Genomic DNA, 22,286 nt, shown 5'->3' on the forward strand with positions numbered 1-22,286 from the left:
TTTGCTCGTGCCACCACCAGACGATTTTATTCTGCTTGGGAGAGACTACACACCAACATGTAAATCACCCACTACTTTACGACACAAATTTATGCTGTGTCTTGGCATATTTCAAGATTTTCAGAGAGGGTAGAAATCTCCTTGCAGTACCAGAGAATATAGATCTCGTTTAGACATACGCACACAGGAATACACACGCATACACAGAGGGATTCTACTTTAGTCATGCGTACATAGAAGCAAACGTACACACAGAGCCAGTTTGGTAACGCACACAGGAAGGCAGGTATAAACACAGGCAATTTAATTCACGAAACCAGTGTAGTTTAACCACACGCACACAGGCATGCACGTACACACAAAGCCAGCCCGGTTTAGCCATGCACACAGACTCACACACAGAACCAAGGTGTGTGTACATAGCCCCTGCATGCTTCCAGGGGTACACACGTCAGACAACTGCGTACATGCAAGGTCAGGAAAGTTCATTTGTATTTTCTTCACCCTACCAACACTCTTGATTTTGTTAATTTAATGGTCAAACGGCTTGGCATCGCGTTTCGCTTGATAGGTACCCTACACGAGGAAAGGTAGATTTATTTCCTTATGTATTTTTAAGCATTGTATATTTTATCTTGCTGCCGCGTGACGGTTCTCTTCAAGCTAGGGGAACCTTCTCGCCCTTTTGTTTTTCCGTCTCCTGGTGATCTTATTGAACACACACACACACACACACACACACACACACACACACACACACACACACACACACACACACACACACACACACACACACACACACACACACACACACACACACAACAAAATCCATCTCAACCCAACCCGACCCAGTAATATCCATCCCAACCCAACCCAAACAGAACAAAGCAAATCCAAGCACAGAACCAGCCCTACTTAAACCAAAACAAAACCAAACAAGAACCCACACCCAAACACGCTTCAGAATTTACTCGAATAATCCCCATCCGCCGTGTGCCATTCATCCCTTGTACCCGAAGCTGCCTGGGCCGGTATCATCCCCGTGGCTCTAAGTCTCCTCAAGAAATTATAGTCATCCACTTGTGCCGCTCGAGTTCAGACCAAGATCGGCGCTGGCACAACTTTGGCACTGAATTTAGGGTGCTGGAAGGGGAGGAAAAGGGAGGAGTGCAAGGGAAAGGGGAAAGGGAGGAAATGGAAAGAGGAGGAGAGGAAGGGGAAGGGGAGGGAAAGGAAAGGAGAGGAAGGGGAAGGAAAGGAAAGGAAAGAAAAGGAAGGGGAAGGGTAGGGATAGGATAAGAGGGGAAGGAGAGCGAAAGGAAAGGATAAAAGAGGAAGGAGAAGGGGAGGGAAAGGAAAGGAGAGGAGAGGAAGGGAAAGGGGAGGGAAAGGAAAGGAGTAGGGGAAGGAGAGGGAAAGGATAGGAGAGGAAGGGGAAGGGAAGGGAAAGGAAAGGGGAGAAGGACCAGGAGGGGAAGGAGTGAAAGACTGGAAGAGGAATGTGGAAAGAGAGAGGAAACGAAAGGTAAAATGAGATAGAGAGAAATTGAGGAAAGATATGAGAATGAGAAGAAAGGGGAGAAGGTGAAGGGAAGGGAAGAAAAGGTGAGAATAAGGAGGAAAAGGTGGGGGTAGAGGAAAAGGAAGGAGAGGAAGGGAAAAGTTAGAGAAGAAGGGAAAGGAAGGGAAATAGCAGAGGGAGGGGATGAGGTAGGGAAATGAGAGAAGAAAGAATAGCGAAGAAATACGAAGAAAGAGGAAAGGGAAGGGACGAGGAACGGGAATATTAGTGCAGGGGATAAGAAAGGAGGGAGAAGAGGATATAAGGGAAGAGGGAGTAAAGGGAAGAAATAAAGAATGAAGGATGATATTTGTAATGCAAGCAGGGAGATAGGGATGTGCATGGAAATAAGGGGTATGGAAAGAGATGTGCAGAGAATGGAGGATCGAGGAAGATGTGAATGAGACTGTGAATAAGGAAATGGAGGCTGGAGAAACAGGCATGTCATGGAATAAACAGTAAAAGGATATTGTGTAAGTAAAATAAAGCAGAGAAGCAGGACCAGAGAGAGAGAGAGAGAGAGAGAGAGAGAGAGAAATAAGTACAATTCTAGGGTATGTGAGAGAGACGTGCTGGTGTGGGATAATAGACTTGTTTCTCCGCCAATCGGCTTATGAGTAGCGGCTTAGTTGGCTTGTGGCGGCTGGCGGTTGGATGCTTGGCGTGGTGGCTTTTCGTGGTTGAATCACGGTAGCTGTCTTGTGGTGGCTTGGTGGCTTGTGGCGGCTTAATCCTGGAGGCTGGAGGGTGGATTTGGCAGCTGGCTTATTTGCTTGTGGTGTTTGGATCATGGCGTCTGGTAACATGAAGGATATGCTACTGTGCTAAAAGGCGTCACCATATTGAAGGAATTAATATAGGAGATCGTAAGGACAGGTAGGTAAAGGAATCCTATTGTGAGAGCGAGAGAGAGAGAGAGAGAGAGAGAGAGAGAGAGAGAGAGGATGGGAAGGGAGAGAGGGAGGACGTTGGAGTGAGAGAGATCCTGTCCACCCTTCCTCATTTGAAGGACGTGGAAAGATAGTGATCTACCTTTCCCTTTTCCTCATTTACTCCGGCCATTTTCCTCCACCGCCTTCTCCCTCATTCCCACTCTCCTTCCTCCTCCATCTCCCCCACTCTTCCCCTCTTCCTTTTTTACCCCCGACCTTCATACCCTTTCTACCGTGCTATCCTTTCTCCATCATCCACTCCCTTCCATTCCGTCCCTTATCTTTCCACCAACTTCGTCGTTTTCCCTCCTTTCTCCACCCCTGTACGTTTCCTTTATTTTTTTTCCCTTCGTTCCTCCTCCATCCCTCCTCCATCTTCCGCAGTTTTCGCCTTGGCCACCCCCACCACTCCTATGTAGAAGAGATGCAAGTCCCTGTCGCCTTCCTCCACTTATCCCCCTTATCTCTCTCCTTTCTCTTCTCATTCCCCTTATTTCTCCTCCCCCTTCCACCCATCATCTCTCTCCTCTCCCATCCACCAATCTCCCATCCCTTTCTTGCCTTTCACACTTTCCCCTATCCCGTCGCTACCCTGGCTTTATACCACGTTTCCCTCACTCCCTCTCCACAATTTTCCCTTTTCCCTTCTTTGTACCACAAGAAAAAGGAAGGACTTGGAGAGACTGAACCTCCTCCCTTCTCTCCTGTCCTGTCTCTCTCCCTCCCTTTCCCGCTTTCTCCTTCCTCCTCCCTCTCCCCCTCCCTCTCCCTCCACTCTCTACCCGTCCTTCTTCCCCTCCCCCCGTTAATGTGGGTGGAAGGACAGGGGTGGCTCAGGTGGAGTTAGGGTGGTAGTGTGTCTGCTTCACCATTACCACGATGAGCCTGCTTTTGTACACACGTCCCTCATACCTACCTCCCCCCTCCTCTCTCTCTCTCCAAACACACACACACACACACACACACACACACACACACACACACACACACACACACACACACACACACACACACACACACACACACACACGCTCGCTGGTGCAGTGGTAACGTTCTCGCTTGCCATCTGGTAGACGGGAGTTCGCGCCTCGCTCAGGTTGCGAAAAGTTTCACTGACGAAGTGGGTGGTTACTGTCCCCCTTGAGCAAGGGGACGGGTGTGTGCGTGTGTGAAGGTCACAGCCTTGCCCTTAGATCGGACTATATGAGCTCTCAGCTCCCTTCCGGGAGGGTAAAAGCTGACGATCACGACCATCAGGTGATCCTGACCGACCTGGTTAACTACACACACACACACACACACACACACACACACACACACACACAACTCAATTTAAGTTTATTTTTGCATTCGGTGGTTTAATATTCTCGTGTTAATTATGCAAGCAGTGTCAGTCATAACGATACGTAAATAACATTCAGGGGAACATTAATGGACAGTAGCTAATGTAAATACCTGAGGACGAGATACAAGGGAACGTTTCAAGCCCGAGAGATCGGACCTTAATTCTTACACAAGGGCTGACGATTTACACATTTACAACTAACAAGGCCAGACTACAGGTATTTTCTTCGCCATAAGTAGGTCTCCCATCATCCTAGTACCAAAAACTTACAGGACTAAAGATAGCCTGCGTCATTCATCACAGGTGTGGTTGTTTACATTGGTGACGGATGGATCTGTCTCTCTTCCTTCCTTCCTTCCTGGGACGAGAAGGGGGAAGAAGTGTGCGTGGATGAGGAGAAATGTGGGTAGGGAATGAGAGGTTTGCATACGCGAGGAGATGAGTATGTAGCAAGGAAAGGGGAAGTGAAGAGGCGGATAGTTGTGGTTAAGGGAGAGGAGATGTGTCTAAAGGAAAGATGAGGTGCACATAGAAGAGAGATGTGGACAAGAGAGGAGAGGAAGGGAGGGAAGAGGAGAGATTATATGAGTAGGAGCAAGATAGACAAAAGAGAACATGTGAAGACAGTTCTAGATTCGAAATATAACATGTGAAGAGAGTTTTAGGCTAGAGGAATTGTCATTAGAAAAAAAAAGTAGTGATGAAGAAAGGAGGTAGGAAGAGAGTATGTTTCTGAGTTAAGAGATGAGGTTTAGGAGGTGTAGAAAGTGTCACGCGGAGGACAAAGGTGTAGTCACGGGGGTGTAGTGTGGAGATGAGAGTAATGATATGCCCGGGAAGGGAGGGAAAAGATGTGGGGAGAAAATGGAGAGAGAGAGAGAGAGAGAGAGAGAGAGAGAGAGAGAGAGAGAGAGAGAGAGAGAGAGAGAGAGAGAGAGAGAGACGTGGAAAGAATGGACGAGAGAATCACAAGAGAGACGAGAGATGTGGGAAGGAGAATGAGGAGAAAGAAAGATGGTGAAAAAATGAGAGAAAAGCAAGAGGACGAGATGCAAGAGAGAAGATTGCGTAGAAGGAAAGTGTAACAAGAGAGAGATGTGGAGAGGAATGAGAAAGAGATGCAAGGGAGAAAATGCATAGAAGGGAAGTGTATAGAAAAAGAGATATGGAAAGAAAAAAAGGAAGAGAGAAGCAAGAGAAAAGATCTGTGTGGAAGTAAACAGAATAGAGAAAAGGATATGAAGAGGAAAGGAAATGGAGAAGAGGCGATCTGGATAGGAGGGAAGAGAATAGAGAAAGATGTGGAGGAGAAGGAGAGAAAATGAGACACAAGAGAAGAGACCGCATAAGCGAATCAAGAGAGATTTGGAGAGTAGAACTGGCGAGAGAGAGAGAGAGAGAGAGAGAGAGAGAGAGAGAGAGAGAGAGAGAGACTGTAGGCAGAATGCGTAGGATGGAAGAGAAAAAAAAAGGATTTGGTGAGAAGAAGAAACACAAGAGAAGGGTCGATAAGAAAGAGAGAAATGGAGCGAGGAAAAAAAAAAAAGAGAGAGAGAGAGAGGCAAGAGAGATTAGATTTATAGATTTTTTTTTTTAGATCAACGCAACTAAATAACTAACTTTTCCACTGCGAGGACTTTTTTTTTTTTTTTTTTTCTCTCCAGGCTGTCTAGCTTAGTTTATTTCTCCTGCTTTTCTTCTCGGCGAGTCCTGAATGACGTACTGTTAAGGTTGGTATTTTCTCTTTCGTACTATACGTTATTACAGCCACCACCACCACCACTGCGGTTCTTGTTTTACATCATTACTGCCGCCACCACCACCACCACCACTCTAACCACCACTTTTCCCACTCCTCCACCACCACCACTCTACTATAACCACTACTTCTCCCACTCTTCCATAACCACCACCACTCCCACTCTGCTATCATCACTACTACCACCACCACTACTGCATCTCTTGTTCTGTATCATTACTTTCACCACCACAACCATTGTACTATAACCGCCACCACCACCACTACTACTACATCTCCACCACAACCACCACCACCACCACCACCACCACCGCCGCCGCCGCCGCCGCTACCTTAATTACCTCGTGTATCTGTAATGCATCCTCGGTAAGTCGGCCGAAAGAAGGGATAGAGACCACTTTTCCGACATGATTTTGAACAGCAGCTTCGTAGGCATCCCTGACGTGGTATTTTACTTTGGGAATGATTGATTAAGGTCGCGGAGCCACGTGAAGGTCAACACCCTACGACAATACGATTTATTCACGTGGCCTTAACCCTCATTACCTTGGTTTATTTTCGGATATTGTTCTTTGCTGCCGACAGACGATTTATTAAGCCCTCTCACTCTGATGATTTTTTTTTTTTTAGTTTGTGCATGCAGACTCCAGACGGTTTTTTACTTGACATAGGAAGGATCTGTAGTAAGTAAGGAGTTAATGCCGTTTCTGACCCTGACCCTTTCAGTTCGAAGAATATCCCATACGCTGAATAAAATCGACTGGTAGTAGCAGGAATATAATGAAAAATACATCCTCGGGCTGAAAAAGAATTAAATTAGGAGGGCTGTGTGGTATAGGCGAGCTTAAAAGAAGGTCCAGTGTCCCCTTCAGTACCGAGTTCCTTTGTTTTTTCTGCCACGAGACGGTATTCAGGTCGAGACAGACGTGGGATAGGGAAGGGGTTGGAAGCAGCCTCCCTTCCTCCCTTTACTACGAGAGGTCCAAGCTGAATGAAATCGTCTGGAGGTAACAAGAGTTTAATTAAAGACTTGTTACTGTGGAAGACTTGAGGGGATTTGTGATGAATATTTCTGACTCCTTCACTACCACACGTCTCTTTCCTGAACAGTTTGATGGAGGACAGCAAGATTAAATTAAGGTGTTGGATGAAGTGTAAGATTCGTGTTGTGCTGTGTGTGTGTGTGTGTGTGTGTGTGTGTGTGTGTGTGTGTGTGTGTGTGTGTGTGTGTGTGTGTGTGTGTGTGTGCAAGAGAGAGAGAGAGAGTATATGTGTATGTTTTAGCTATGTGTACATACTGTATGTGTGTGTTTATGGTTCATCTTGTTTTTATTACTTTTTTGAGGTGTGTGTTGACGGAGGGGACTTGAGGGGGAGGGAAGGAGTTGAAGGGGGTGAGAGGGAGTTGAAGAGTTGAAGGGGGGCGGGAAGGCTTGAGGGGGAAGGGGGAAGGGAGAAAACTGATCTGGAATTTAGAGGTCTAAGGGAGGGAATGTCAAAAGGGGTAGGGGGAGAGTTGAAGGTGGTGAAGGAGAATTGAAGGGGTGGGGAGAGTTGAAAAGGATTGGTGAGAATTGGGGGGATAGGGTAGAGTTGAAGAAGGTGGGAGGACAGTTGAAGAGGGTGGGAGAGAGTTGACAGGGGTGGGGGAAGAACTGAAAGGGCTGGAAGGAGAATTGAATAAGGTAGGGGGAGAACTGAAGTGGTGGGAGGAGAGTTGAAAAAAGGGGAAGAGTTGAAGGAAATGGGAGGGAGAGTTGAAGGGGTGGAGGGGGGAGTTGAAGGGGTGGGGGTGGGGGAGAGTTGAAAGGGGTGGGGAGAGTTGAAAAGACGAGAGAAGGGGGTGGGGAGCTGAAGCGGGTGGGGGTAAACAGTAGCCACACACAACACGCTGTTAGGTCATGGTGTGGCTGGAATGCCTTAGTTCCTCAGAGTCCTGGGTACGTAGGGCCATGAATGTAGAAACACACACACACACACACACACACACACACACACACACACACACACACACACACAGACGACAATGTCTCCACTCCGCCACAACGACCCCCGTTACTCTAATGTTATGACTCCTACCGTCTGTCTCGTACTCCCCCTTCTCCCCTACCCGCTTCCCTTCCCCCTCCCCACCTTCATTCTTTCTCCCCTTCCCGTTTCATTCTCCTTCTCTTCCCTTTTCCTTCTCTCCTTCCCGTCCTCCTTCACTCTCCTCCCTTCCCCCACCTTCCTTCTTTTCAACCCCCCCTCCCTCACAATCCACTTCCCACTTCCCCTGCACCCATTTACTTTCTTCCATCTCTTCCTTCTTTTCTTGCTTCCTCCCTTCTCTTCCCTATTTCCCCGTCTCTTGTTTCCCCGTTCTTCCTCCTTCCCCCTCCACCCTCCACCCTTTTCCTTTCTAGCTTCTTCTCCCCCACTCTCTCAAAAGCTCAGGGTCTGCGGTTGTGTTTGTGGTCGGAGATAGCTGGTTGTGTGGCGTGGTTGTGGTAGATTCAAACTGGCCATGTTGTGTGGTTGTTGTGGTAGTGATGCAGTGTTGTTGTTGTGGTGGTGTAGTGTGGTTGTTGTGGTAGTGATTAGTGTGGTTGTTGCGGTGGTGTAGCGTGGTTGTTGTGGTGGTGTAGTGTGATGGTTAAGGGAAAGAAGGCTGTTGTGGGAAATAATAATTGATTGTGTATTGGTGGTATTTTTGTGGTGTAGCGAAGTGTGGTAGATGAAGAGGAAAAGTAGGTTGTTGAAATTGGGCATAATTGGGTATGTAGTGTTGTTGCTGTTGTGCAAGTGATGCAGTGCGGTGGATGTGGAGGAAATGATGATTATTAAGGGGTGTTGTATTTTATGTGGTTGTGTAGAGGTGTGGAGGGAAAGATGCTTGTGGAGAAAGAATTGGTTGTGGTGAGGTGTTGTGGTAGAGGCGTTGCATGGTTGTCTTGGAGGGATTGGGATTGTTTGATTGGTTGTTGTAATAGGTTCGGTTGTGTGTTGTGTGGTGGGAAGGATGGTTGTGGAAGAAGAATTGATTTTGGAGGGTTGTGGTGGTAACAGTGTTGTGTGGTGGTTGTGGAAGGAAAGATGGTTGCTGTAGGATTTTTTTTTTTTTTTTTTTTTTTTTTTTTTTTTTGTGGGGGGAGGGGCAAAGTGTGGTAGTTGTGGACGCTGGGTGCTAGGATTTGGTGAGATGTAAAGTGTGTTAGCAGTGGTACTGTGAGGTTTTTGTGCTAGTGGTGCTAAGTGATGGTTGTTGTTTAGCTAGTGATGCTATGTGATTGTTATTGTTTAGTTGGTTATTATAGTAGGTGCTGATGTGTACAGGTGTTGTGGTTGGGACGGTGTGGTGTGTTCATGAATCTGTTGTTTAGTTGCGGTGGTAGTGGAGGAAAGGGGATGTGGTTGTGGCGTTGTGGTGTGATTGTTCCCTTGGCCTTGTGACTGTGCAGTGTAGTGAGTGGCATTTTAAGTGGGTATGCTGGTTGTGGTTGTGTTGATGTGGCTTGGTTGTGACTTAATCCCTTTAGTGTGGTTACTTTCTATACTTCTCTCTTGGTACCTTCAGACGATTTTATGCAGGATAACGTAGACTTTTCGAACTTGGGGAAGGGGGTAACTTAAAGCCTTAGTAAAAACCTTGCTGTACTGGGGCCTCTACTAAGTTGAGTAAAATCGTCGGGTAGGAGTAAGAATATAATCAAAATTTCGTAATAGCATTGAAGGGGTTAAGTATTAGTGTGTATTTGGTGATGGCTTGTAGTGTTGTCATGGTAGTGAAAAAAAAAAATCGCAGAGAAAAAATATAATCACAGTATTAGAGCTGTGGTAGTGGAGGTGATGTGTGTGTGTGTGTGTGTGTGTGTGTGTGTGTGTGTGTGTGTGTGTGTGTGTGTGGTGTTGTGTACGTTGTCGGGATGGTAGGATGAAATTATCTTTTGTGGATGTGGCATTTGTGGTTCAGTTTGTTTGTGGTTGTGTCGATGTGTAGTTTGGTTAGATTTTTAGCGTGGTTCCATGGCAGGGGGATCAGATTACGTAGTGTAGGAGCCGGTGTAGTGTAGTGTATTTTTCTGTAGTTGTAGTTTTGTTGGTGTATCATAGTAGTGGTTTTCAATGGTATCGTGGTTTTGGTGGGGTGTTTAGGTTGTAGTGGTGTTGAGATGGAATTATTGGATGGTAGTGCGTGGTTTTGATGATGTAGTTTTGTTGTGGTTGTGTCGGTGTGTCGTGGTGATGTTTCTGAATGGTAGTTGTGGTTTTAGTGGTTGTGTGTGGTTTGGTCGTAAATGAGAGAGGACGGTAGTTGATGGTAGAGGATATGGTGATAGTGGTGTGAATTGGTTGTGGTATTGTCATTGTGGCGTTTGTTTGTTTGTTTGTTTTTGTTGGTACCGATAGTTGTGGTTATACTTGTTATTGTAATTATGGTTGTGGTTGCATGTGGTTGTGGATGTGGTTGTAGATGCAGCTGCAGTTGTGAGTCTAGTTGTGGTTGGCTCAGTGTGTAGCTGTATTGTATGTGCGGTTGTGGTTGTTGCGATGGTTGTGGTAGTTGTAGTTGTTTTTTGTGGTGGTTATGGTTGTAGTTATGGTTATAGTTGTGGTTGTGGTGTCCCCGTATGGGCTATCTGTGGTGGGAAAAGAGCCCTTAGAGGCTTTTTATGGCTGTGACATTGGTGGTGTGATGGTGTTAGCGTCTGGTGTAATTGTGCGGCCGGTATTGTTTTCTTTTTCTTTTTTGTGTTTTGAAGATGTCGTCAGATGTAATTGTATTGGGTTTTTTTTTCATTGTTTTCGTTATTTTGTCTTGTGTATTTTTCCTTATGGTAGTCTGATGTTCTTGTCTGGTGTTACTGTATGGTTGGTATTATTTTCTTTGTTTTCTATGTGGCGGGGTGGTATTGTTATTATTGGTGTAATTGTATGGATGGTATTGTATTATTATTTTCTCATTTAGTGGTGTGATGGTATTATCGTCAGGTGTAAATATGTGCTTGGTATTTTATCTATGTGTATTATTTTTGAGGAACTGGAAATTGCGAACACTTGTATGGTGAATGAATGGATTTATACGTTTATATATGTTCACATCTTCATGGTTCTACCGATGACACGTACAGACTCCGACAAACCCACACAGAGCCGTCACATCGTTTCTATTATTTCCATGCATTACTTTCATTTTATTCTCACTCCGTACTTCACCAGCGTAAGGAAGGATTCTGTCACTCTTTCTCCCCGGTGCAGCAGTGATCCTCATAGGTTGTGTTACAGTGGCATAGGAGGAAAAGGTTTGCATTTTCCCCCTCAGAACCAAGACATTATATTCCTTTGCCCCAGCCAGACCATTTCATTGGGCATAGAGGAGACCATCATAGTGAAGGAATCAATATGTGTTCGTTTGCTGTGCTTAGTGGGATGGTTGTGGTGACAGTGTTGGAGGGTGCAAGAAACACGTTCAGAAAAATGTGTGTGTGTGTGTGTGTGTGAGTGTGTGTCTGTGTGTCTGTGTGTCTGTGCTTGCGCGCGTGCGCTCATCTGACACAGCCAAAAAAACATTAAAACTATCGGGGCAAATTGCAGTGGGCAACATAATATCCTAAAATGATGAGAGTGGTGGTGTTATAATGGCATAGGAATTACATTAGTAATAGCGTAAATACACAGTACTTTACATGGAACGCCAACACTGCCACATATTCCCCCGCTTATACTCGTACACAAATGGACTGTGTTATTGCATTTATTTTGTATTCACCGCTCTTGTTGAGTGGTTACTCTTATATTGACGTGGGGCGTGTAGTATATTCTTTTTATTCCACTTTTTTTCTCACGAAGAGGAATCTTAAGTTAGGTCATGTCCGTACGTCCGTTAGTCCGTACGGTCGTTCGTTCGTTCCACGCAGTATCTCAGAAACCGTTTGTTGGAATTTTCTTACATTTTGTGCGATTGTAGGGCCATATAGAAGGTTGATGCCCGTCTTTTCGAAATTTTGAAAAAATCCAAGATGGCCGTCTTATGACCAATTTTCTATTTTCAAAACTTTAAATTCTTTATATCTCCTTTACTGTATTTTAACATATAGGTTTACAGGTTGTAACGAGGTGGAATATAGTCTCTCTGAGAGAGGCTTGTTATCATTTCCTCTCTTTTGGAGTTAACTTTCCATAGGTTTGGAAGGCTGCCAAGCATCTGTGTTTTGTATTCACCGCCGCAGTTGAGTGGGGGCCTTCACTGTGCAGCTATATAGTGTGATAAGTGAATTTTTTCTTTCCTGTTTTTTATTCTTTCGTGATTTTAGGCCCGTTTTGTCGTGGACGTAACTCCTAAGAATTCACCCAGACTCAGGTGTAGTTCAATAGACGTTCTCTCTGCAGCTGGTATGAAGAGTGCATTTTATATTCATATCACTTTAAATTCAATTACCTTTTTTACTTTGTGGGCTTACAGGGCTCGTTAATTCTGATACCTGCGTTCTGTATTCACGCTGCCACCGTTTTTCGTGTGTGGGCGTTCTCTTTGCAACAGCTATGATTTTATTTTATTTTTTTTATTTTTTTTTTTTTTAAGGTAGCCTACCGTGTTTGCGTGGACACAGAGGTCGCCTTGGCACCTCTGATTTGTATTAACCCGCGTTAAAGGCCAGCGAATAGTGCACTATGTAGGGCACAGTCTTGTTTTTCGTTTATATATTTTTTTTCCTCTAGAATCCGGTTGGCTTAAAAGGTTCCCCAGCTTAATTATCTATATGTGTTCATCGATGCTGCTTGGGCGTTCCCTCTCGAGATGACGTGATGCTTTTCTTTTATTTCTTTATTCTAATATACTGTACTGTCAATAATGTTCATGTTATTTCATGGGCTTATAGGGACTTTTTTTCTTAATTTACTTTTCCAAAATTTCAGCGTAAAGGATGCTGTGTAACTTTTTGAGGAGCACATCTTTTTTCTCCACCGTGCAGTAGATTCTGGGGCAGTAGAAGGTTCCCTGGCGCCTCGTGTTTACCAATTTATGTCTACGAATGGCGGGTTGTTAGATATTCTCTTTCGCAAGTTTGAAGTGTGTGTGTGTGTGTGTGTGTGTGTAAAGGGCGACAGTGGTAATATGAGTAAAATATGGCTGTTCGATGTGCCAGTGTGAAGTACGGTATGTTAGCATGAATTGCGCTAAAGTTGTCAATATATTACATCTCAGAAAGGCTTGGCGGACGTCCTTCAGAAGAGAGGGGTGAATGGCAGAGACGAAAATCATGGTAGTGTGGGGCATTATGGCGATGAGAGAGGGGGGGGGGGAATCATGGTAGTATGGTGCATTATGGTGACTCTGAAATGGCCACACTCACCAGGGCATGTCTTATAAACTTTCCCTCCCTTCATCCACGCCGCTCCCTCAAGTTAAGGATTTTTTCACCCCTGCCATCCTAGACAAAAGAGCTGGGACGAGATGAGGTTGGAGAGAGAGAGAGAGAGAGAGAGAGAGAGAGAGAGAGAGAGAGAGAGTTTGCATATGAACGAAAATGAAGAGAGAAGACTAGAGAGAAAAAGATAAGGAGAAAGTAAATGCGAGAATGGATAAATATTTTGTTTGGGAGAACAGATGAGAGAATAATAAGTATGACAAAGAAAATTTATTAAGGAAAAGATAATGAGAGGGAAGAGATGATTTTATGGAGGTATAAAAGATTGAGAAGAAAGGGGAGATGCTATGAGAGGCGGGTAAGAGGGGAGATAAAGAGGTATATTGAGAGAGAGAGAGAGAGAGAGAGAGAGGGAGGAATAAATTGCAAGGTACGTTCTCGGGCTGAAAATGTTAACTCCTTCCCTACGATGACGTCTGTTGTGTTTTGTTCATGGTAACGTTAATTTTATTGTGTTTGTGAGAAACCTATTTTTAGTGAAGGGCTCGGAAACCATCGCTTATTATAAAGATATGGTGATGATGATGTTGATGGTGATGATGGCTTTTGCCCGTTTTTGTTCTTTGTATTTTAAATTTGTCCATATCCTTGTCGGCCATCCTGTTTTTCACATTTGTTCTCCCCATCTCCATGTGTCATCTCAGTTTGCATCTTCTTATCTCATCTCGTCCCTCCTCCTCCTCCTCCTCCTCCTCCTCACCTGATCTTTACTCGATACAGTGTCATTCCTTCATCCTTCACTCATTTGCCGTCAGCCTCCCTCATCATTCCATCTTCCCCTCATCTTTTCCTCTTTTTTGTCTTCCTTCTTTCTTCAGCCTCTCCCTCCTGCCTGAATCTCCTCCTCCTCCTCCCCATCTTTCCTTCTTCCTATCATTTTTCCCTCTTCCTCATTTTCCTTCCTCACCCCATTAACTCCCTCCTCCACCATCTTTCCTTCTTCCCTCCATCTCACCCTCTTCCACATCTTTTCTTCAGTTCATCTCTCCCTCTTCCCCATCTTTCCTCCCTCCCTCCCTCCCTGGCCCCTTTCCAACACCCCGGGGGTCCCCTGTCTCCTGCTGGGGGCTCTGAAGGGACGAAATGAAGAGCAGTTATAGGGCATTGTCAAGGAGAGAGAGAGAGAGAGAGTCGATTTTTTATAAAGAAAAAATGCATTGCTATTTTGAAAACTTCCATATTGTTTTATCCTGAACGGTATATTTAAGGGACACATTTTTACACTGTTAATTATTTGTTCTTATATTTTAACACAAAACTCACATTCTTTGAGTAAAATCTCTTATATTTTTGTCAGAAACATTTTAGATTTAATTGTTGTAGGGGAAACTAATTTTTATAAGAAAACTTGTTGCTGTTTATCAGGAAATATTGGTTGTTTCATTAGTTTTTCTTTCTTTCTTTCTTTTTTTTTTTTTTTTTTGGCTGGTAGGAGCGTCCATCATCCACTCATTCGATATAGTTCTGCCTTAAGAAAACCCTTACACTGAGTGACAAGACAAATTATTTCCTATAAACCAGGAAACCATTTACTACGTTAATGGTAACCATATAACCAATTTACGCCTGGTGGTCTGTAGGGGTGGGACCCGTAAGGGTTTATATCCGAGGAATGGTTGTGGTTTATTGCCTTCATAATGCCTTCAGTAGCGAGCGTGTCTGGTCACCCTCGTCTTAAATGGTGGAATTGATTAGCCAAACCGGATCTCTATGTTCATGGTGGAGAAAAAAAAAAATCGACGATAGATGTGTCATGTCTCCATGGTTGTTCAATCTGTACATGGATGGGGTAATAAAAGAGGTACAAGGTAGGGTAGTGGATGTTGGAGTGGCCCTGGTGAGAGAGGATAGTGTTTGGAAACTCCCTGTACTGTTGTTTGCAGATGATACTGTGTTGTTGAGTGAAGACGAAGGAGAGCTGCAAGGCTTGGTGGATGAGTTTGGGAGAGTGTAAGAAACGGAATCTAAAGGTGAATGTAGGGAAGAGTAAAGTGATGGTCTTTGAGAGAGGTGAAGTCAGTGAATGTACAGCGAGGTTGGATGGTGAGGAATTGGAAAATGTGAGTACGTTTAAGTACTTGGGTAGTGTGATGAGTAAGGATGGAGGTTTGGAGGGTGAAGTGCTTGAAAGGGTACAGCAGGGAAGAAAGGTTGCTGGTTCTTTGAAAGCAGTGATAAGAAACAAGGAAGTGAGCATGGAAGTGAAAAAGTTACTACATGACAGTATTGTGATACCAACTCTAACGTACGGAAGTGAAGCTTGGACGTTGTTGGAAGGACACAAGTCAAGAGTGAGAGCAGTGGAAATGAGTTATTTAAGAGGAGCCTGTGGAGTCACATGGAGAGACAGGCTGACGAATGAGGATATAAAGGAGCGTTGTGGTGTTGATGTGGATGTGATAGGAAGCGTTATGAGGAACACACTGAGGTGGTTTGGCCACGTGGAGAGGATGGAGGGTGAAAGACTGACGAAGAGAGTGTATGTGAGTGAGGTGGAGGGGGAAAGAGGGAGGGGGAGGCCGAGGATGAGATGGAGGGATGGGGTGGAGAGGTATATGAGAGAGGGGGGTGTGAGCTGGGAGCAGGGGAGTGAAATGGCGGGGGACAGGGCGACTTGGAGGCGATTTGTTTGTGGCCACCCCAAACGGGATTGAGGCGTCTGGCAATAGATAGATAGATAGATTAAGAAAAATTTCACTAGAATATCGTACATTTATAGGGAAACTCAATTATTCTTCATGGAAACTTTTAAGTTTTTGTAAGAGAAGCGTTTGTAATATTTTGGGGACTTTCAGAATTAAAATTCACATTTATATTAGAGATGGAAATTTATATATTTATCAGAAACCATTGATATTTGGTGGAACTTTGACTTTTTCCTAATTATCTGGCAGTGCTGTGAATGGGATCAGTTTCGCAGTTACTGGAGAAACATACGCATTTTTATTTTCTTATTTCTTAAAAATAGACAATGCTAGACATCAGGAAATGCATCTGGTCATAAAGTGCTACACCCTCCAAACCCAGGGGCAACGCCTTAGCCCTTATCGAAAAGAGGGGACACGGCGTAAAAGTATATATATATATATATATATATATATATATATATATATATATATATATATATATATATATATATATATTATTGTTATGGGAATGTATACTTTTTTATATTTTTATCAGAACAGCTGACATACCGGTATTTTTAATGGGAATACTGTTACTTTATTACACACAGTGCATTCAGATGTTATAAAGAAATGCGTACGTTATTTTTTGGCCCGTATTTTTTACCAGTAAAACTTGCTCATATTCACTGGGTAAACATCAACTTTTTCTAATTTTGTGTCGGTGGAACGAATGCGATCAGTATGCGGATACCAGGGGCACGTTTGTCAAGGCTGCTTTCAGTGCAGTACGTCAGGGCTTATGTAACACAGGACTTAACTAACAGCAATTTAAAAGCCATTATTGGGCACTCCACTGAATTAGACTTTGGGAGAGTGTATGAGAGTGTGGTGGCGGCGAGGATAAAGAGGTATACAGGGAACGAGCCAGGTGGAGAGATGGAGGGTTGTATTATAAGCAGCTTTAGAGGCTCCGTAGCACATCTTCCTTAGCAATTTATTATGCGTTATTACACCTGAATAATCTCGTGTTATTTATATATATCTAGAGTGACATTCTTTGCTTTGGTAACATACAAGGGTAAAAAAAAAAAAAAGTAATAGGCAAAATAAATCGCTGGAGAAATGTTACGAAATCTCCAGAGGCACAAGTTCAGCCATAAAGGTGCGAGGGTATGTCAAAGGCTTATGAATTCCCCCTCCCCCCCAGACCTTGCATTCCATACGTAATCAAACCTTTATGTATCAGTTCTTAAAAAAAAAAAAAAAAAACACCGTCAGTGAAGAGTGAAGGAAGCTTGAATAACACTGGGGATAGTAATGATTGTTTTTCACTTCTTTTTCTGGCTTTCCTTGTTCATAGATCCTGTATAACGCCATCCTTAGGTGGGGGAAAATGTCAGGATAAGAAAAATAGTAGTAATCGTACAAGTTCTGGCAGTAGTAGTAGTAGTGAGTAGTAGTAGTAGTAGTAGTAGTAGTAGCAGCAGTTTCATTCATTACAAACCTTACGTCACTCTTTCCTTAAATGGGAAAATGAAGGATGATGATGGTGATGGTGGTGGTGGTGAAAACAAGAGTGAGATAATGATGATGATAATGAGGAAGAGGATGAGGATGGTGGTGGTGATGAAAACAAGAGTGAGATGATGATGATGATGATGATGATGATGATGATATGGTGATGGTGGAAATCAAACAAAGGTAAGATGTAAGATGATGATGGTGATGGTGATGTTAATAATTAAACCACCAACTAACCTAACCCTCCTTCCTCCCTTCCGCAGTTTTACGTGACGACTTCCGAGCCACCCCAGCGGACACAGTGGTGGCGGCGGGGGACTCGGCCCTCCTAGAGTGCATACCTCCCAAAGGATACCCAGAGCCCTTAGTGCGGTGGAGGAAAAATGGGCAGGTCATCAAAGTCCCGGAGTCGCACAGGTAAGAGAGAGAGAATTCCCTTTTCCTAGTTATTAGTGTTGTACTGGAAGTTAACTTTTTCACTACGATGGCATACTTTAGTTCATTCTTGCTGCCTCCGGACGATGTTATTTATCTAAGAGTAGACTGTCTGAAATGTAGGGACAGTATACACATGCCACTAACCTCTTCACTCTAAGTCTCCTGAAATTTAAAAAATATATATATTTCCAGCTAGCAAGGAATGTATAGCACAGATATAGAGAGATAGATAGATAGATAATATGACACGTTGTTCGGCTGAAGGGTTTATTGAAGTACTATGTATGGATGCTTATGATGTAATCTTTGCTGATTACTTTCACCATTTTTATGATGATGATGATTATGATGATCCTGTTTTGATTAAGTCCTTTGGATTGTGTATACGAGTATGCAAGGATTACATTATTCCGGTAAGTTTCTAGCTGTTAATATAGTGTGTATTTTGTTTGTCTACCAGTGCCAAGACAAGCATAGCTATTTGTCCGTTTCTCTGTTTGTCTACTCATCATCTTTCTGTCGATGTCTGTCTGTATATTTATTTTTCGTTATTCTGTCTTTGTGCATCTGTATCTTTTACCAGCATCTGTATCTGTGTGTCAGTCTGCCTGTTTGTCTCCTGTATCTGTCAGTATATCTTTGTCTGCTTATATATACACTATAGATAGATTGATAGATAGATAGATATACGTATAAATTATTACACTGTATATTCCCTTGCTTCCAAGAACTCCTAGCCATATGTTACTGAACCATTCCCGGTGGTCTGAGTAAGAATTATAATATGTGTACCATTAAAGGCGAGCGGCGTCCTTGTTCCCGTGGCTGTTAGCGAAGGGAGATTGGTCCGGGGATGACCATAAACGACCTGTTAATATGCCGGGCCAAGTGGGACCCCCGGCCAAATTAGTCCTCCCTGGTGGTGTGTGGGGTAGCGGGGTGGAAGGGTTGGGGGTTGTGGCAGGGGTTGGGTTTGGATGGGTTTTATAGGGTGTGTGGCCTGAGTTAGTGTTGGAGGTATAAGCCAGTAGTATTTATGTATATTATGGTAAATTATCTTGTGAATGCCAGATCAGATTTGGATAAAAATTGGGACATATACAGAATATGTGGGTCTGGGAAAAGAGACATTCGATTTTGGTGTACATCAGTCCAAAGTTTAGGCTGCTAATCAAGGTTAAATATCAGAGCGCGATGTATCCCATGAACACCTCATTTGATTTTAACTGAAGGTTGCACATATATTTTTTGTGTGGAAGAAGAAAAGTGGTTCTGTTTTGGTTAAGATTAGTGAAAGGTTAGGGTCACGGGTCAAGGTTTAAGTTCGAGCGGGGCGATATCATGCTGTTAGGGCTCTTTTAATCTGGTTTACAATACGTTAATGTTATCTTGAATGATATTGTAGCAAACGCTGTGGATATTGTATAGTTACAAAACACGTTAAAAAAAGGAATGATAAGATGTCATATGCAAAATAATATGTTACAGAAGAGGTGTAAGAAGAGCTACCTTAACACACGAGGATATGACCCTAGGAGCTGTAAAGGGACAATCAACTTTGAGGTGGAGGATTAGTTAGGAGATTGGGCTAGCAGAGAGCGTGGTATTAGGTAGGAATTTAGGTATGAGGGAAGGTCAGTGATTCGTAGAACAGTGGCTAAGGAGGGGGGCAGGGAGCATGACAGTTTACCAGTACACTGCAGCTCAGAAAGGAAGGAGAGCTTGATGTTGAACTGGAGATATTTTAGGGAGATTTTAACATTTTAGCTCCTTGCATCAGATGACGTATTTTTCAATCCTACGTTCTCCAGGCAGTTATATTCGGCTCAAGGGAGACTTAGAACTGAAAGGGCTAGGTGTAGACTTCAGTAGTATCTTCATTATTAGAGCCCTCCGTAAGTATAGTCCACTGGTGGTAGTCTAATTAAAAAGTTAAATATATACGTCATCAGTATCAGGGGGTAAAGAGCTGTATGAGGGGCTGGAGACACATGAGAAAAAAAAAGAGTAAATGCAAGAGAAGTATATTTTAGATTTTTTTCTTTACAATGCTTTTGCCAAGGAAGATGAGGTTAGGGATTCTTGTTATATAATCAGTATGAAAGAAACACACTATAGGTTTTTGCTTTTCACGGAGTAACTAATAAAAGGCTGAAGGTTCTCCAGGTAAAATTTGAAAATGTGAAAGCAATTTTTCTTAATAATATTTTACGAACTAAGATATCAGCAAATCTCCTAACTGTAATAGAACTGGGCACTTTGTATTTTCAGGCTGGTCACGGTTAGGATAGGTTACGTTAGGTTAGGTTAGGCTGTTAGTTGAGGTTAGGTGAGGTTAGACTTAAGTTATCTTAGGTAAGGTTAGGTTACTGTAGTTTAGGTGTAGGTTGTTAGATTAGGTTAGATGAGATATAGACATGATGAGTTTAAGTTAGGTCGTATTATTATAGTAGAGGAAGACATTGCTTCTTGTTGGGTTATATTTAGTTTATATTAGGTCACGTTAGGCAATCATAGGCTAGACAGTAGGTTAATATAGGGTTCAGTTAAGTAAGGACAGTCATAATAAGAAGGAAAAACTCAGCTTCAAGTTCTAAAATGACAAACTCCTTGAAAAATCATGGTGTGTTGCGAACTCAAGGAGGGGAAAAAAAAAAATCAAATTCGAGAGAAGTGATGGGTCAAGAAGTGGTGGGAAAGGGAAGAAGGGAAAAGTGAGAGTGAGGGAAGCGGGCCACTACCCTTGATGGCGCCATTATTGAGATAACATGGCCAAGATGGAACGGAAAGTGAGGGTGGAAGGGAGGGGGAGGGAGGGGGAGGATAGGAAGGGAGAGTGAGGAGAGATTGCACTTGGGAGGAGAGAGGTTGGAGGGAGGAGGTCTTAGGGGGTGAGAGGGAGGGAGGGGGGAGAATACAGGGGGAGAGAGTGGGGAGGGACTGCTGTTGGGAAGGAGGTAGGTAAGAGGGGGAAGGTGTCAGGGGTGATAGTGCGCTCGCGGTGCGGTGTGTGTGTGTGTGTGTGTGTGTGTGTGTGTGTGTGTGTGTGTGTGTGTGTGTGTGCTTGCGTGCGTGTCAAGTAAGAGTGATGAGGACCTTGTAGGTGTTAGCGGGGGATGAGTGTATGTAAGAAGTAGCGACTGTGAGGGGTGAAAGGAAAGCAGGATATTGGAAAGGATGGTGAGGGATGAGGCGACGGACGGAGAGGACAGAAAGAAGTTTACGCAAGTAGAGGGTAAGGGGAATTTTACGCAAATAGAGGACAAGAAGCTGACTTATAGGAGATGGGAAGAAGTCGACTCAGAGTGGCTAGGAAGAAGTTGACGCAAATAGAGGATTAGAAGAATGTTACGCAGAGAGGATAGGAAGAAACGGCTTAAGAAGAGAACGGCAAGGAAGTTGACGGAATAGAAGTAAGTTGGTGGAAAGATTATAGTAGGCGATGAGAGATGAAGTAGGGAAGGAGTTGTCTGAAAGGATGGGATACACTGAGAAAGAAACTGACGGGACGGTCGCCGTAGAATAATTAGGTTAGAGATTGAAGATTTGACGACAGAGGAAAGATACAGTTGTTGCATTTTTTGGCCGAGAAGATATTAACGTTAGAGAGATGATAATAGATGATGTTTAAAGTTGAGATGGTGATGATGGAAAATAAAGTGTTGCTGAGGAGAATGGAAGCTAGGAAGAAGTTGACGGAAACGAAGGGGTAGACTGAAAAGACTTTATTGGAGGGAGACAGGTAAATAATGAGAAATCTAAATGAGAATTTGACGAAAAGGAGAGAACAGAAGATGATCAGGTTCAGAAGTTGAGAGGAGTAGAGGATAGATGGTATAGGACTGAAGCTGGGACGAAGTTGATGGAAAGGGGAGGACATTTGATGGCGATAGGCTGAGAGGAAATTGACGGAAGGGGAAAGCTGATTGACGAGGACTGAAGATGAAAAAAATGATGGAGAGGAGAGAACAGATAAAAGGTTGAAAGTAAGACGTTAACGACGATAAAACGATAAATAATGAAGGTAGAAACTGAGGTAGAAGAAAGGACATCTGACGGAAGAGAGAGGCCAAAAAAAGAAGGTATGAATAATGAGGACTGAACGTGAGAAACTGAGGGAAGGGAGAGGCTATTAGAGAGATGAAATAGAGAGCGAGGGTGCTTAACATGGAGAGGAGGGGAGCCATGTAGACAGTTACGGAGATTGACGTGCCAGATAAAAAGACGGGGGTTAGGGGAAAATTTAGATTCCTTTTTTCTTTTTTTCTTTTTTGTAACGAAGAAAGAAAACTAAAGAAACCACAAAGCGAAAGGAAGGAGTGAGTGAACGAAGATGCAGAAGAGGATGAAGGAGCAAAGAAAGATTGTTTAGGAGCAGAAAGAAATGGCAGCCTAAGAATATGAAAGAAGTAAAGAATAAGAGAGTGAAAGAAATGGAAGAAGGGATTGAAAGATGGTCATGTGTTACAAAGAGGGACATAAGATGAAGACTAATATTTTTTCTAGGTGGAAAGTAAGAAAGTTAAAAAAAAAAAAAAAGATTGCAAGTAAAGAGTATGGAAAAGAATCAGATGAAAGAAAAGGCAAGAAAATTGGAAGATGGATGTACTAGATAGACAGGGGATTTAAGAGGAAGACAAATTTATTTTCTATATGAAGAGGAGAAGGAGAAAAGGAAGAGACAGCTTAGG

At 43.5% G+C, this 22,286-nt stretch overlaps 1 protein-coding gene across 1 annotated transcript in view; it reads left to right on the forward strand.

Annotated features, from left to right (window-relative positions):
- Positions 1–22,286, forward strand: part of LOC145408030 (roundabout homolog 2-like) — a 345,608-nt gene that overhangs the window by 224,172 nt on the left and 99,150 nt on the right. The window contains exon 4 of the mRNA XM_080278831.1: positions 17,421–17,574. Within this exon, the coding sequence (XP_080134957.1) occupies positions 17,421–17,574 (154 nt within the window). The remainder of the gene's footprint in view (positions 1–17,420; positions 17,575–22,286) is intronic.

The sequence above is a fragment of the Coenobita brevimanus genome, chromosome 75 (genome assembly GCF_032717465.1).
Source record: "Coenobita brevimanus isolate Jiangsu-jjx chromosome 75, ASM3271746v2, whole genome shotgun sequence".
Lineage (NCBI taxonomy): Eukaryota > Metazoa > Arthropoda > Malacostraca > Decapoda > Coenobitidae > Coenobita > Coenobita brevimanus.